Source organism: Microcaecilia unicolor, chromosome 8 (genome assembly GCF_901765095.1).
Source record: "Microcaecilia unicolor chromosome 8, aMicUni1.1, whole genome shotgun sequence".
NCBI classification, from domain to species: Eukaryota; Metazoa; Chordata; class Amphibia; order Gymnophiona; family Siphonopidae; genus Microcaecilia; species Microcaecilia unicolor.
This window is the reverse complement of record NC_044038.1, coordinates 205,906,298-205,923,331: the sequence shown is the minus strand read 5'-3', so window position 1 is coordinate 205,923,331 and position 17,034 is coordinate 205,906,298. Positions and strand designations below refer to the sequence as shown.

The 17,034-nt window shown below is 43.0% G+C and overlaps 1 protein-coding gene across 1 annotated transcript in view; it reads right to left on the bottom strand.

The window, feature by feature from the left end:
* SYCP2 (synaptonemal complex protein 2) overlaps positions 1-17,034 on the bottom strand; it is a 244,855-nt gene that overhangs the window by 148,939 nt on the left and 78,882 nt on the right. Inside the window, 6 exon segments of the mRNA XM_030213454.1 lie at positions 4,993-5,141; positions 6,440-6,500; positions 8,828-8,926; positions 9,403-9,448; positions 11,854-11,906; positions 12,262-12,404. Coding sequence (XP_030069314.1) covers positions 4,993-5,141; positions 6,440-6,500; positions 8,828-8,926; positions 9,403-9,448; positions 11,854-11,906; positions 12,262-12,404 — 551 coding nt within the window.

Below are 17,034 nucleotides of genomic sequence, written 5' to 3'. Positions count from 1 at the left end.
CTGCATCCTCATCATTCAACTAAGCAGGATTCAAATTTACCATATATCTGAAAAGCATCCAGGCTTTTTACAATCTTGATTTCTTTCTTCATGCAAAGAATAATGAAAATACAGTATATTATTGATCTTTTTATTCCCACTAAGGGATGTGCCCTGCAAAAACTGAAATGGAGTGGTGCTCTGCATCAGGCAGGTTTTTACAGTTAAATGCATACTCAGTAGTTGACTTATTATATGAAGAACTGAACATTTCTAACCAAAATTGTTTTTGTGATTATTAAAACAAATGAAAAAGAAGGATATGTATGGCTTTTAACAAAACCTCTCTTAACATCTTTATTACTATGCGAAAGACATGGGTTTCATTTTCAATGTGAATAGTAAGATTGGGATGGCTAGACCCACCCATAAGCCCATGGTCCAGTGAATGCAGCTTTCCTGATGCCTGAAGAAAAAGATAGCTAAACTTTCTAGAATCCAAAGGGTTGCAGGATCCGAGGCAACATGGCTTTGAAAAAGGAAAACACTGCCAAACAAATCTGATTGATTTCTTTCACAGGGTGACCAAAGAACTGGATAAAGGTCATGCATTAGATGTAATCTACTTAAATTTCAGCAAAATCTATGGTATGATTCCTCACACAAAACTCTTGAATAAGCTGACAGGGCTAAACTTGGATCCAAAGTGGTGAACTGGATAGGAAAATGGTTGACCGACAGAAGGTGGTGGTAAATGGAATCAGCACAGAGGAAAGGAAGGTGATTAGTGGTGTGCCTCAGGGATCGGTACTGAGGCTGATTCTGTTTAATATATTTGTGGAAGGGTTAGAAGGAAAAGTTTACTTTTTTGCAGATGACATGAAGATAGCTAATAGAGTAGATACCCTGTAGGGAGTACAAACCATGAGAAGAGATCTCCAAAAATTAGAAGAATGGTCAAAGGTCTGGCACTTAAAATTTAATGTGAAGTGCAGAGTGATGCACTTTGGGTGCAGAAATCCAAAGGAGATGCACGAGATAGAAGGAAAGAGATTGATAAGCACAGCTCAAGAGAGGGACCTTGGGGTGATGATGTCTGTGGATCTCAAGGTGACAAAACAATGCAACAAGGTGGTGGCATGGCCAGAAGGATGCTAGGCTGCACAGAGAGGGGTATAACCAGTAGAAGAAAGGAGCTGTTGATGCCCCTGTATAAGTTGTTGGTGAGGCTCCATATTGTGTTCAGTTCTGGAGTCCGCATCTTGCTAAGGATGTAAAAAGACTTGAAGAGGTTCAGAAAAAAGCAACGAAAATGGTATGCAGTTTGCACCACAAGACGTAAAAGGAGAGACTTGATGACCTGAACATGTACACCCTGGAGGAAAGGAGAGAGAGGGGCGATATGGCATTCAAATATTTGAAAAGTATTAATATACAAACAAACCTTTTACAGAGGAGGGAAGGTGGTAGAACTAGAGGCCATGAATTAAGATTGCAGGGGGACTGAATCAGGAAGTACTTTTTCAGAGAGGGTGGTAGATGCTAGAATGCCCTTTCGCAGAAGGTGGTGGAGATGAAAACAGTAATAAACAAAAAAGAATCCTGTATGGAAGGCATGGAACCCAACAAACTTAGAAGTGATTAGATGGCAACACCAGTAATTGAGAAGCAAAGTCAGTGCTGGGCAGACTTCTACGATCTGTGCCCTGATCATGGCTGGACAGATTCAGCTTCAGTCATTGCAGTGCTGAGTAGGCTTCTATAATCTGTGCCCTAATCATAGCTGGTCAGATAGGCCAGTGCCGGGCAGACATTTATGGTCTGTGCCCCGGTCATGGCCGGAAAGATTTGGATGGGCTGGAGTAATCTTTGTTGACAGCTTCAGTAACTGAAGAAAAAGGCTAGTGCCGGGCAAACATCTACAGTCTGTGCCCTGAAAATGGCAAGGACAAATCAAGATCAAGTATGCACAAGTAGTATCACATCATACCTTATGTTATAAGTTTATCTTGGGCAGTCTAGATGGACCGTACAGGTTGTTATCTGTCGTCATCTACTTTGTTATCATGTTACTATGTTATGTAAGAACTGCAAGCTACTTTGATTCCTGGAAGCCCCTCTATCTTCTCCCATATATAATAACCGTAGAAGAATGTGGCTGGCTGTCCACACTGGGAGGTATTTAGGTTTATGTTTTGATTCGTATTTGCTAAAATTGCCTTTTTTTTTTTACAAAGCAGATCAAATGGCAACATGTACACATCAGCACACCACTAGAGACTGGAGTTGTTTGTTTATGAGTGGATAGTGGTGCCCTTATAGGGTGAAGTAAACAGAACTTTTTTTTTTAATTTCTAAATCTCAATATACTAGTCAGACACACACAACTTCTGGATTGGTCTGGTGAAAATGCTAAGGAAAACCTCTTTACAAACTGCCCAACTCTCTCCCTTATGCAGAGAAAAGTACATGTGCTATGTACAACGTTGCTCAGCCTATATACTTTGCACTTGTAAAGTATGTAAGATTGAGAAAAACACACAGAATTCACAGTTTCTATTTTGAAAATCTGCTTCCAATTCCACAGGTAAAAAAGTATCTGGGGATCTATAAACTATAATGGGGAGGGGAGGGGAGAGGGAGATGGCTGAAAAAGTGAAATTTCTTACCTGTAACAGAGATTCTCTGTAGACAGCAGGGTAATGCAGCCAACACTTGAAGATGATGTTGAGGACAGAAACCAGTATGCAGAATAAATCCTAGTTCAAAGAAGTCAAAATGTGACGTCTTGAGCATGTACAGGGCTTCTGAGTTGCTTTGTTCTCCCCCTCAAAATTATACTGCTCACCTCTCCTGCTCAGCTCATAGCAAAGCTAAAAGAACGTGATTAACTTGAACTTCATTTTTTTTGTTTATGGGGAGTGGGTGAGTGTGGCCGATTTCCCCTGCTGTCTATGGAGAACTCCTGGGGAAATGCAGGCACACTTGAAGGTGAGTCCCAAGAAATAATAATGTGTGTCCTCCTCTGAATCCCATAAGCGGTCCCAGACTCTTCACCGTACTCAGATTGTAATGAATGAGTTTCTGCCTGCCTCGATTGAGTTGATCTATGTCCATGTCCCAAAAAGCATCGAGGCAGCCCTACCCTCCAACTCCAGAGAAGCTTCCTCCCACAAAGTCAAGAGCAGTACTGTATGTGTCGAGGTGATGGTGACCAGAATCTCTGCACCAGCATGGAAGGAGCCTCAGGAAGAATCTGGGCTGGATCTGCAGTTGGCACAAGCCCCTCGATACCTGAGCAGTGTGTCCCTGCAGCGTGTGCGCCAGCAACTCCATGAGCATGGCTCGGAACCACTCATTGAAGGAAGGCATTGGCAAAGGCGGGGGAGCCAGAAGAGAGTTATCCTAAGCAGGTATCTGTGACAGATCGGTAGTGGGGACCTGGCTGCTAGGAGACTTGCGCATCAGCACCTCTTCCAAGGAGAGGGGAGAACTCCTCCCAGTGCCTGTGCTTCTCAGGTACCGCTGATGCCAATGCCCCAGCGCTCCTGGCACCATGTGTCAAGAAGGACCAATGCTTATGCTTCTTGAGCTACCTCCGATGCACAGCACTGCAGTCCTTTGGTGCCGAAGAGGACAGCGTCGAACCTGTACGTGTACCCCATGACGGGTCTGATGCTGATCAGTCCTGGGGACTACGCTCAGCATCCAATGTCAAGAGAGGTGGAGACCTCCTTGATGTCGGTGCGCTCACAGTGGATTTATTCCTGTGGGCCCTGTTGCAGATAACTGGAGCTAATCTTTAGTAAATCACCCCCCCAGAAAATAATTGCAGCCAAATTAAACTTCTCAATCTTGAACCGGAAAAATGGCATTGTTCAAATTGAGGTCAAGGCTCCGGCCTAAAAGGGCCTAGTAATACACGAAAAATAAAGAAAACTTCAAGGGCCAAAAAACTACAGAAATTAAAAAGGAAAATGAAGAAAGGGTAAAAACCAGCACGGGAAGGCACAGGAATAAAAGTACAAATAGCACTTTGAGGAGAACACAAAGACACATCCTCCCTGCTCCGTGGAAAAACGAAGACTGAGGGACCAGTGATCGCGTATCAGGTGGGAAGGCACCAGTGCATGTGCAGTGGGACACTACTAGAAAATTCTTGAACTTGCTAGTCAGTGTTCACACTGGGCTCTTTTTTTTTTTTTAGTAAAACTGAATTTTCTCTTATGTGACTATGACTCAGCTTTTTCTTTTCCATTATTAGTATGACTCTCTGACCTACTGGAAAAGTGCGTCTTTTCTTTGTGTTTCACTCCCTGTGCACTCACGGAAATAGCCTTTGGAGGATGCTCTGTAGTGATCGATGGGGGTTATAGTGGCAATCCCGATTCAGTGGGCCTTGCACTCCAGAGCCACCTTGCCACAAACATTGATGCTTGATGCGCAGCTAATTGTTGAATAGCTCTGCGGGTTCTCGACAGACAAGAATGCAGGGTAGGAGGGATGGAGGGAAAGCAATGATTGCGGAAGCAGGGGCTAGCAAAGGCACAGACATACTCAGAAAAGTTGCAAAAACAAAAGTAAAAATACCTGCAGGCCTAGAACCCCAATATACAGCCAAACTTATTAAAAATGAAAATAAAGGAGAACAGTAAAATCTGTGAAGAAAACCCAAAGCGACATTGAGAAGATGCACACATGTACGTAGACATTAATGACTGAGCAGAAGGGGAAGATTGAGACAGTGCATGGACTCCTGCCCATGCTCAGAAGTGTCAAATTTTTAGTTCTCTGAGCTAGGAGAGTATTCTGCAAACTGGGCTCTGACTGCTGATGTCACCTTCAAGTGTGGTTGCATTTCCCTTCATGGTCACTTCCCATGCACAATTCCCTGTCCTCTATGCAAAATTATGCCATGGCAGAATGACATCTAGTTCGAGAATAAAATTGCCAACATATAACAAGAAACATTCTTGCTTATATCTTCAAGTGTGAAAAATATGCATGCCTTACCTTATATTTATTTGTGTCATAAACCTTTTTAGCCACTTCCAGGATGTCCAGTGCTGAATCAAAATATATTAATATTTTTCTCCCTTCTCTGCAACCCACAGTTATTGAGTTTCTCAGTATTACTGTTAATAACTGCTTCATATCTAGTGCTATACAAAAAAATGATAAATTATGGGCAGTATATATCAGTTCACACAGATTTTTAAAATCCAAGATATGTCTGCTTCCTTTCATAACAACATTCCTAGCAGTTTGGGGGCTATATGCAATATTAACCAGCCAATGTTCAAAGTGATTTAACTGGGTAGGAGGGCTCCTGACTGGTTAAATCATTCTACCCATCTCAGTTGCCGATACTCAGTGGCACTTAACCAGACATCAGTGCAGACCACCATGGCTACACTGTTTAATACCATGGTGATCTGCGGGTACAGTCTATGTGGACCCAGATGTTATCTGGGCACCACTGGTTTTCAGCGCCAGTGCACAAATAACTATCCAGCCACATAGGATCACATAACAGCTGTCATAACTAGGCTGGGTAGTTATGCAAGCGCTGGCACTGAAAATTGGCCAACACCTGGAAAACTCCTGTGGCAGTCCAAGACCCAGATATTTAGTCCCTGTGCTCAGATAAGGCCTGGTACTGAATATTCGGATCCAATTCAGTCCACAACACGTGGGATGAATATCTATACCTAAATGTTTCCTCACACTTTGAGGCGTATTTTCAAAGCACTTAGACTTACAAAGTTCCATGGAACTTTGTAAATCTAGGTGCTTTGAAAATACACCTCTGAGTCTATGGGAAAAATGCTTAGTACATAAGGACCCTTATGTCTTAAGGGCTTATGTGATGGAAAAGAATTCATTAGCCAAACATTTTTGATAAGCAGATCCTATATGTGTATTGGATAGACGTGGTGGCTTCTAAGTTTGAAGCAATTAACTTCTAGTTTTAGGTGTTTTTCCATATATTAGGGATAATAAGTATTTCCTGATTAACAATACCATGACTAAAGAAGGAACAGAAGTTCATGACTGGAAATTACATAAGCAGCAGCAAGATTTCTGATCAAACGGATGGCTTTGACCATTTTTCTTTAATCTTCAGTGACCTTATTACTGTGATTGCAATAACCCCAATCTGTGGAAATAGGATGCATGACTCTTGGCCTAGCATTTTGGCCAAGTTCACAATTTTTATAATATAAATTATAAACTTGCAACATCCAAATCAAATTTTGTTTAAGAACATGTACTTCTAAGCATGGATACGCAATCCATGTAGAACAATTGATTTAGTCTTGTCTGGTACTCATCTCGTCTCTAAATGAAATATGTATCTGAAGCAGATCCGTTATGTTATGTATAAGCTACTCTAAAAATATTACTTGCAGCAAGATACTACACAGGTTTAATAATATATGCTCCTATATATTAATACCTTCAACGCTATAATTTTCTACTTCCTCTTCCGGAATGCTGACTGTTTCCCACTGATGATCCTGAATAAAAAAAGTTTAATGACTTAAAGCTCAATATGTTGAAAAGATTAAACTCTACTTCTGATCAAACTAGTTAATATAAATTAATGCTTTTTCATATTGTATTGTTAAAACAATTCCTTTTGCATTTCCAAGTTTCATGCTTTTATGGGCCAGGGGTGAAACTGGCATATTGTTACATTTCAGAACATAACATGCTCAGAACCTTCAAACTCCAAGGTGGTAATACAATGCTTTCATTATCATAGTCTCTAATGATAAGTTCCATTCAAATTCATTATTTACTGCGTTAAGACACCTTTGTTCTAAGCAATTCATATTTACAGTCCCACATACAGTATAAGCTTATCTTCCTGATCACATACAAGTGCATTCATTCTCCAGCTTCTTCTTACCTTTGCCTTCTTTTCTCCCCCTATACTCCTTTTCTTAAATTCTGTTTATGGAGCAAGTGGTGTAGAACGGGTTGACTGAAAGGAGAAAAAACCATTCCCTAGTAGTACTAGATTAGAATTAGGGGGAACTCCTGATTATTCTTGTAGCTGGCCTTAATAAAAGTTTTCTAGAGGACAGGCCCATTAATTATTACTCAGTTAAGCATGGGGAACTGCCACTTCTTAAATATGGGAATAATAATAGGAAACGGATATTCCCATTAACAGAGCTGGTGCAAGAGTGGTGGATGCCTTGGATGAACCCTTCAGCCTCACCCCCCCCCCCCCCAATTAATTTTCATGCCTCTAGCCTGCACCCTCCCCCCTAAGATTTTGATAATTAAATTCAATCATGATCATCACATCCTATAAAAATGCAGATTAAAGTATGTAATAATGGCTGAGTTTCTGCGGCTGTCAGGATCTATTGTTTTGCTTTGATTACAGCTGTTCTTTGCTGCCCCAGGTGACTGACTAATAATGTTTCAGCCAGCCCCATCCAGCCCATTGAGATATGCTAGGTATTTCCAAGTGACCCGAATTGGTCACTGTCAGAAAAAGAATGATGGCTCGATGGACTAACTGTCTACTCAGTATAGAAATTTTTAAGGTATTCATTTACATCATCAATTCCCAACCACATACTTTCATCTTGCTACACCATATGCCTGGAAGTCTTCCTGTGCTGGAGCATGATACTCCTTCTCTGGCCATATTCAATGGATAAAAATTAGATACATGATAAATCCAAAAGGCCACACAATAAGCAAACAAATAATATGCCTTTTAGGTTTATCATATATCTGATTTTTAACCACTGTATTTTCAAATGTTCATTGTATGTTATGTCTGTTGCCTTTTAGGTTTATCATGTATCTGATTTTTAACAACTGCATTTTTAATTTGTTCAATGTATGTCTGTGTTCTTATTTTTATTTATTCACTTGTAGATTTTGTAATCCTTGAGGGGAACGACCTTTGCCAAAACACAACCCCATGTCAGTTCTGTTCAATTGTGGTGCTTTATTAATAACCCTCTTGTTTTGAATTGTGAGACTTCCCTTGGGCTCCTTGTGGATTTCCACTGTCCTAACCTACTCCTCTTCTTTTTGGACCTTCGTCTATGTAGGGTATTTTTTCTGGTTTTGACTGTTAGTGTCAGCAATGAAGAACATGAAAGAACAGTCTTCCTCTAGGCCAGAGGTTCTCAACCCAGTCCTCGGGGCACACCTAACCCATCAAGTTTTTAGGATATCCACAATGAATACGCATGAGATACCTTTGCATGCATTACCTTCCTTGTATGCAAACCTGTCTCATGCATATTCACTGTGGCTATCCTGAAAACTGGACTGGCTAGGTGCATCTCAAGGACTGGATTGCGAACCCTTGCTCTAGGCGGACTTGGTGAAAGGAAGGAAGGAAGGATCCTCCACAAGACACTTTCCTTGTGATCTAAGAGATCTAGATGGACGATACACCTTTAAGCACGTAGCAATACTCAGGAAGGCATCATTGTGTAAAGCCTTAAAAACTATTTACACTGTATTTGCCACGACACTGGTAACCAGTGTAGTTTAATAAGCTGTGGGGTAATGTGTTTTGTTCTGGCTATTCCTTCAATTACCCATGCAGCAGAGTTTTGAGCAACTTGCAGTGCAACTTGAATATGTCTCTCCATAATCATAATTTTGTTGAATTTAACCACGTTTTTCTATAGTAAATTTCTGTAAGCCTTTTTGTTTGTCCTGTCCGTGTATCTTCCTTAGTCTGTACACGCCACTGATTATGGACAGAGTAGTGTACATCTAGTTGCAGTATTGGTAGGGAGCTAATAAAAATATAATAAAAATACATATTTTACCAATATAAGAAGTAGAATTAGTAACGTACATCACCATCATCTGCTGCAACATAGAAAGAAATACTTTGGCTACCAATATTAAAGTCAATCCAGAATTCTTCCAACTTTTCATCAGATGGTACCTGCAGCTATTATACAGTTAAATAAAAAAAATCAACTTGTCAGAAGGATCTACAAAATATTTTCAAGCATCAAAGCTAATAGGTTAACTGACATTTGCATGCAAACATTTCAAATACTAATATGATTACAAAATTTTGATGGCACTGTGACTAACACAGCTTGGAAAATTACATATTTCTTTCATAAGATATTATTTCATTTATTTTCCACAGTTTTTAAGTTTGGTTAGATGCAAAGAGAGACTTATCCTATGATGTCTGTATGTGTGTATCTCCCCATTTATAATTTTTGAACAGATGGACCTGGTTCCATGGAACTTGAACATTATACAGTGTTAGTTTTCAAACTTATGGAGTGCTATGTGTGGGGGGGGGGGGGGCAAAGCTGTGATATTTGCCATAGGAAATTCACCAAGATTTAAACGGCTACAGCGAATGTTCCTTCTACCAGATATATACTGAAAAAGAAAATAAATTCTTACCTCATATTTGTCAAGGAACACTGAGAGACAAGGATATGTGAAAACTCTAGGAAAGGAAAATCACATACAAAATGATTCATTTTAGAGTTTTTCTTCACAATGATAAGTGGAGGGGCATTTTCAATAGAACGTCTAAATCAGAATTTGGACGTTTTACAAAACGTCCAAATTCTGAACAGGAAAGAATGTCATTTTCAAAAAAGATAGACGTCTATCTTTTGTGTTCAAAAATGCTATGGACGTCTTGTGATTTGGACGTCCTTTTTTTGGTCCATTTTCAAACAAAAGACATCCAAATGCAAGACGTCCAAAACAGAGGAGGAGTGGCTTAATGGTTAATGCAGCAGGCTTTGATCCTGGCAACATGGGTTCAATTCCCGCTGCTGCTCCTTGTGACTGTGGGCAAGTCAAATGCACAAGGGGCATTTTTGGATATGACATCTAAGTCTGAATTTGGACTTTTTTTTGTAAAATGTCCAAAATCAGAACAGGAAAGGTCATTTTCTTTAAAAAAAAAAATCACTCTCTTCCTTTTGAAAATGCTGTTTGAAAAACTGTTTTGTGATTTGGGGGAGTAAGGGAAAGTGATCCCCGATTCCCTTCAGTGGTCATCTGGGGCACCTCTTGTGTGGAGTAGAGGAGTAGCCTAGTGGTTAATGCAGCAGACTTTGATCCTGGGGAACTGGGTTCAATTCCCACTGCAGCTATTCGTTATAAAAACAAGTCTAGCTCAAAACATTTAATTTTTAGTCTTGGACGTTTTTGTTTTGTTCCATTATGGCTGAAAGATGTCTAAGGCTTAGGAAGACCCAAGTCCCGCCTTGAATACAACCCTGGCACGCCCCCTTGAGATTTAGATGTCCTTCTGATGGACTTCAGAGAAAGCCTTCTAAAAATAGGTTTCAAAAATATTGATTTGGATGTCTTTGTGAGATAAACGTCCAAATGCAGACTTATGTTGCATTTTGGACATTTTTCTCTTTTGAAAATGAGCCTGATAGTGACCCAGCATTATTTCTATACTAGTAAAAAAGGCCCGTTTCTGGCACAAATGAAACGGGCGCTAGCAAGGTTTTCCTCGGAGTGTATGTGAGAGAGAGTGTGTGTGGGAGATGGAGTATGTGTGTCAGAGAGAGAATGAGAGAGACAGAGACAGAGTGTGTGTGTGTTTGTGTGGGAGAGAGAGTGTGTGAGAGACAGAGTGTCTATGTGTGTGACAGTGCATGTGAGACAGAGAGATAGAGACTGTGTGTGTGTGACAGAGAGACAGAGTGTGATAGACAGAGAGTGTGTCAGAGAGAGTGTATGTGAGAGACAGAGAGTGAGTGTGCCACACCCCACTTTTCTCTCAGGACCACCCTCCCCCCCTTTATGGTCTGAGGACCCCCTTCAACCCCCACCTCTTTGGTCTCAGGACCCCCTCCCCCCCATCAGGTCCCAGGACCCCCTCCCTCTACCCTGCCCCTCCCCTCCAGCGACCCTCCTCTCCCCCTGTCCCCCCTGCAGCCACCCATGTCCAGCGACCCTCCTCTCTCCCCTGCCCCCCTGCAGACACCCATATCCAGCGACCCTCCTCTCCCCCTGCCCCCCCTGCAGCCACCCATGTCCAGCGACCCTCCTCTCCCCCTGCCGCCACCCATGTCCAGCGACCCTCCTCTCCCCCTGCCCCGGTCTTGCCTGCCCGCTGCTGGTGCTGGTCCTCCCCCACTGCCGGATCGGTCTTCAAAATGGCCGCCGAGACTTCCAGTGGCGGACTCGCAAGACTTCTGCTGAAGTCTTGGAGGCCGCCGCCCTTGTAAGTCTCGGTGGCCATTTTGAACAGCGATCTGGCAGCGAGGGAGGGTCAACGCCAGCAGCGGGCAGGCAAGACCGGGGCAGGGGGAGAGGATGGTCGCTGGACATGAGTGGCTGCAGGGGGGGCATGGGGAGAGAGGAGGGTCGCTGGACATGGGTGGCTGCAGGGGGGGCATGGGGAGAGAGGAGAGTCGCTGGACATGGGGGGCATGGAGGTGCTTTTTATTATATAGGATGTGTACAGCGCTATAGAAATGAGTAGTAGTAAGGCACTGTCTATCCAACTGGAACAGCTTTAGACTTCTTACAGATTAAATCTTTTGCTGATGTTTTCAAGGCAGGCGGGTTGGACGTTTGTTTCAGACCGTTCATTGGCTCCTCTGTCTTGTGACGTTGCAGGACAGTGAGAGCCAATGAAATGGTGAACTACAGACTTATGAACCCTACACTGCCACAGTGCCACGGAGTCAGCTTCAGAACGTTGGAGGTGCTTTTTATTATATAGGAAAGGTTTGCTAGGGAGCTATTATTTTCTAAATATTCTACACACAGACCAAGCCTTTAGGATGGAGGGTACCTCTGCATTACACTGTTCCATAAAAACTGGACCTCCTATCACCAAATAAAAGCTTTTCTTCAATGGAATTACATTATTACCTTCTTTTTTCTCCAAGCATGCCATTCACCTGGTTAAGAAACTTTCTACAGTCCTAATGAGAGTGAAAAAAAGGTGTTATAAAAGATGTCTGATGCAGCTATGCAGGAGCTGCAGACCAAGATGTCCAGTTTCCAGTCTATCACTATCAGTGGGATATCAGCTCATTGCTTACATATTCAGCTCCCAGTAAAAGAAAGAAAGTACATATTACAATCAAGATTCCTGTCTGCACTAAAGAGTTATCAAAATTTTCCATTTTAATGCATGGCTAACAAGAAGTGTCAGCTCACCTATGAAGTCTATCACAGAAATAGGATTGAGGAAGGTGAAATAAATTTAAAATTATAATTTAACAGAAACAAAAATGTTGTGTATTCCCTTGGTTATATTCAGTGCATTTGATTTACCGTTTCAAAGTCAGAGTCTTTAATTCCTTTAAATGCATTTGTCACAAATTCCATGGGAAACCACTGACTTGATAGCTCTCCTCTTTGCTTTTCTGATGTCATCCTGCATAAAGCTTCAGTAATAGCTACCTGCAAATCATAATCTATAAAATAAATGTTAATATGGTAAGACAAAAGTGGCTCTGCATGACAACAAATTACAAAGAAAAATTTGGTCTTGCTGCTAATTTTTTTTCTTAAGTCCCACCAGACCAGTCCAGATCATGGGTTATGCCACCAATGGATATAGAGAATGCATGCCCTGCCCTCGATATCGCACAGTGCAGCCAAATTGCTCTTCATTATTTTTCTGTAACAAAGCAATAGTACATCTTTCCCAACTCTTTCCAGGCAGAGCAGGAGGTTAAGGCCACCTAGTCCTCACTGAAACCACCAGTTCAGACTACAGGGCTCAAATGAGCACCCACCAACAACCACAGATCAGAGCAGAAAGAGCACCAAACAGGGTGGGTCTCAAGAAAAGAAAATTATCAGGTAAGTCCAAATGTTTTTCTTCCTTATTGTCATCCAGGCTAGTCCAGATGCATGTGATATAATAAAGCACCCTTTACACTAGGTAAGAATGCAGAACACATGCTTTGAGCATGGCTGACTCAAAGGCCACACTTTTCCTAGAGGGAACCTCTACCCAATAAAGCTTTGGACAAGAGTGCAAAGATGAGCAAGTATCTGCTTTACAAATCTCTGTGGGAGATACTCTTTGAGCTTCCACACCCAAAGTTCTTCAAGCACAAAGAACACAGGCCAACAAAATTGTTCCTTAAGCTACCCCACTATACTTGATTTAGTAGTGGGTTTCCCCTTCTTTGGACCCCTGAAGAGAACAAAAAGTCTATGAGACCTCCAAACTTACTGGATAATTCAAGTTAAATGAAAAAGAACTCTGAGTACAACCAGGATAAAAATGGACTCATAAAAATCCTCTCCTTAATTCACTCATCCAAATGAGGCAATGATAACACCTAATTACCATGAAGACACCAACACCACCTTCAATGAGAACGGCACAGGCGGAAATGAAACTTCTGCCTCAGTAAACCACTGCAGAGATGTGCATATGCCACAGCAGCTCAAATTAAGGAAAACCAAGCACTAAAGGCACCAGATTGATATTCCAGGCCAGGAATATCAAGTGCCCCAGGGATCACAGCAGTAGGACCCCTTTAAAGATGTCCCAAAATTCAGGTACAATAACTGATGGGTACCCCCATACTGACTCCGAAAACACACCCACACTGTACTTGCATCCTTAGAATATAATCCTTCCTTAGACCTTCCAGTATGAAAGCTAAAATACAGGGCATCACAGCCTGAAAAGAAAGGATTCCATACTCTCTCCATACCAGGCCTTGAACCTTCTCCACTCTCTGGTCTAGCTAATGAAGTGAAGCTCTTCTACTGTAGCATAACAGTTGTCATATCGACTGCTAAGTAACGTTTATGTCTCAACTGAGATTCTCAAAGGCTAAGCCGTAAGACAGAAGCGAGACAGGTCTTCACTGCAGCTGGCTCCTTAACAAGGAGTAGCCTCTCATATAGCATCCTCAATACCTCCCCCACTTTGAGCTGGAGCCTGAACCTAAGGCCACGTATCGCTGCCTTCTGTAACAATTTAGTACTACCAGAATGACTAGCTCCTGATGTGACATCATCCACCATCGTACTATACCAGAAGGTGCTCTAAGGAGGACACATACAGAGCCCATCTCAGCAGTCACAGCTGCATCAACACCTTCAGGCCTGCAACCCCCCACTCCCTTGTCCCACCAAAGAATTGAGGTGATGTCACAAATCTCCCCACACCAACTACTCTGACACGCACAAAAGAGCAAGAATTTCTCCACGTCGACCTAAGAAATGCCTACTAAGGAGTCCACTTGGATATTTTCAGACCCTATTATTTATTTATTTATAGCATTTATATCCCACATTTTCCCACTCACGGCAGGCTCAATGTGGCTTACATCATTCTGAAAAGGCATGCATCAATCCTGCAACAAACAGTCAAGTACATTTAAGTTGAAGAGGAACAACTGGGCAGACTGTCTGTAGGGCTTTGTCCACGCCACGTAAAAGGCCAATGCTCTCTTACAGTCCAAGGAGGTGTGCAACTTGTCTTCACCAGGGCGGGTATGAGGACGGGGAAAGAATGTTGGCAAGACAATTGACTGATTCAGATGGAACTCCGACACCACCTTCAGCAAGAACTTAGGGTGAGTGCAGAGGACTACTCTGTTATGATGAAACTTGATATAAGGTGCATGTACTACGAGGGCTTGGAGCTCACTGACTCTACGATGAAGTAACAGCCACCAAGAAAATGACCTTCCAGGTCAAGTACTTCAGATGGCAGGAATTCAGTGGCTCAAAAGGAGCTTTCATCAGCTGGGTGAGAACGATGTTGAGATCCCATGACACTGGTGGAGGTTTGACAAAAGCAAACCTCTCATGAAGCGAACAACTAAAGGCTGTCCAGATAGGCTTACCCTCTACACTTTGATGATAAGCACTAATTGCACTAAGGTGAAATCTTATGGAGTTGGTCTTGAGACCAGACTCTGATAAGTGTAGAAGGTATTCAAGCAGAGTCGTGTAGGACAAGAAAGAGGATCTAGGGCCTTGCTGTCACACCAGACGGCAAACCTCCTCCATTTGAAAGAATAACACTTTTTTGTGGAATCTATTCTGGAAGCAAGACAGACTCGGGAGACCCTCTGAAAGACCCAAGGAAGCAACGTCTAAGTTCTCAACATCCAGGCCGTGAGAGCCAGAGACTGGAGATTGGGATGTAGAAGCGACCCCTCGTTCTGAGTGATGAGGGTTGGAAAACACTCCAATCTCCACGGTTCTTCAGAGGACAACTCCAGAAGAAGAGGAAACCAGATCTGACGAGGCCAGAAGGGATCAACCAGGATCATTGTTCCACGGTCTTGCTTGAGTTTCAGCGAAGTCTTCCCTACTAGAGGTATGGGATGATACGCATACAGAAGGCCTGTCCCCCAATGCAGGAGAAAAGCATCTGACGCTAGTCTGTCATGGGCCTGAAGTCTGGAACAGAATTGAGGGACTTTGTGATTGATCTGAGTGGCAAAAAGATCCACCGAGGGGGTACCCCATGCTCGGAAGATCTTGTGGACAACGCCCATGTTGAGTGACCACTCGTGAGGGTGCATGACCTTGCTCAACCTGTCGGCCAGACTGTTGTTTACGCCTGCCAGATACGTGGATTGGAGAAACATGCCGTGACGGCATGCCCAAAGCCACATCCGAACGGTTTCCTGACACGGAGAGCGAGATCCAGTGCCCCCCTGCTTGTAGGTGTAATACATAGTAACCTGATTGTCTGTCTGAATCAATATGATGTGGTTGGACAGCCGGTCTCTGAAAGCCTTTAGAGCGTTCCAGATTGCTCGTAATTCCAGGAGGTTGATCTGAAGACCCTTTTCCTGAAAGGACCAAGCTCCTTAAGTGTGAAGTCCATCTATATGAGCTCTCCACCCCAGAAGGGATGCATCCGTCGTCAGCACTTTTTGTGGCTGAGGAATTTGGAATGGATGTCCCAAGGTCAAATTGGAGCGAATGGTCCACTACTGAAGGGAACTGCAAAAGTCAGTGGAGAGATGGATCACATCCTCTAGATCCCCTGTGGCCTGGCACCACTGGGAAGAGAGTGTCCATTGAGCTGATCTCATATGTAGGTGTGCCATGGGAGTTACATGAACTGTGGAAGCCATGTGTCCTAAGAGTCTCAATATCTGTCGAGCTGTGATCTGTTGAGACACTAGGGCCAGGAGATTGTCTGCCCTAGCCTAGGGAAGATAAGCTTGAGACGTCTGTGTGTCCAACAGAGCTCCAATGAACTCCAATTTTTGAACCGGGACAAGATGGGACTTGGGATAATTGATCACATAGTAACATAGTAGATGACGGCAGAAAAAGACCTGCACGGTCCACCCAGTCTGCCCAACAAGATAAACTCACATGTGCCATTTTTTGTGAATATCATTCCTTGATTTGTACCTGTCTTTTTCAGGGCACAGACCGTATAAGTCTGCCCAGCACTATCTCCGCCTCCCAACCACCAGCCCTGCCTCCCACCACCGGCTAAGCTTCTGGGGGTCCCTTCCTTCTGAGGAGGATTTCTTTGTTTATCCCACGCATGTTTGAATTCTGTTACCGTTTTTCTCTCCACCACCTCCCGCGGCAGGGCATTCCATGCATCCACCACTCTATCCGTGAAAAAATACTTCCTGACATTTTTCTTGAGTCTGCCCCCCTTCAATCTCATTTCACGTCCTCTAGTTCTACCGCCTTCCCCTCTCCGGAAAAGTTTCGTTTGCAGATTAATACCTTTCAAATATTTGAACGTCTGTATCATATCACCCCTGTTCGAGATGTGGGTATAGGCGTCCTTTAAGTGCAGAGAGCATAGCCAATTGTTTTCCTGAATCATGGGAAGAAGGGTGCCGAAGGAAACCATCCTGAACTTTTTTCAAACTAGGAATTTGTTCAGGGCCCTGAGGTCTAGGATGGGACGCATCCCCCGTTTGTTTTGCACAAGGAAGTACCTGGAATAGAAACCCAGCCCTTCTTCCCCTGGTGGAACGGGTTCAACCGCACTGGCCTCTAGAAGGGCGGAGAGTTCCTCTGCAAGTACCTGCTTGTGCTGGGAGCTGTAAGAATGAGCTCCCGGTGGGCAATTCGGAGGTTTGT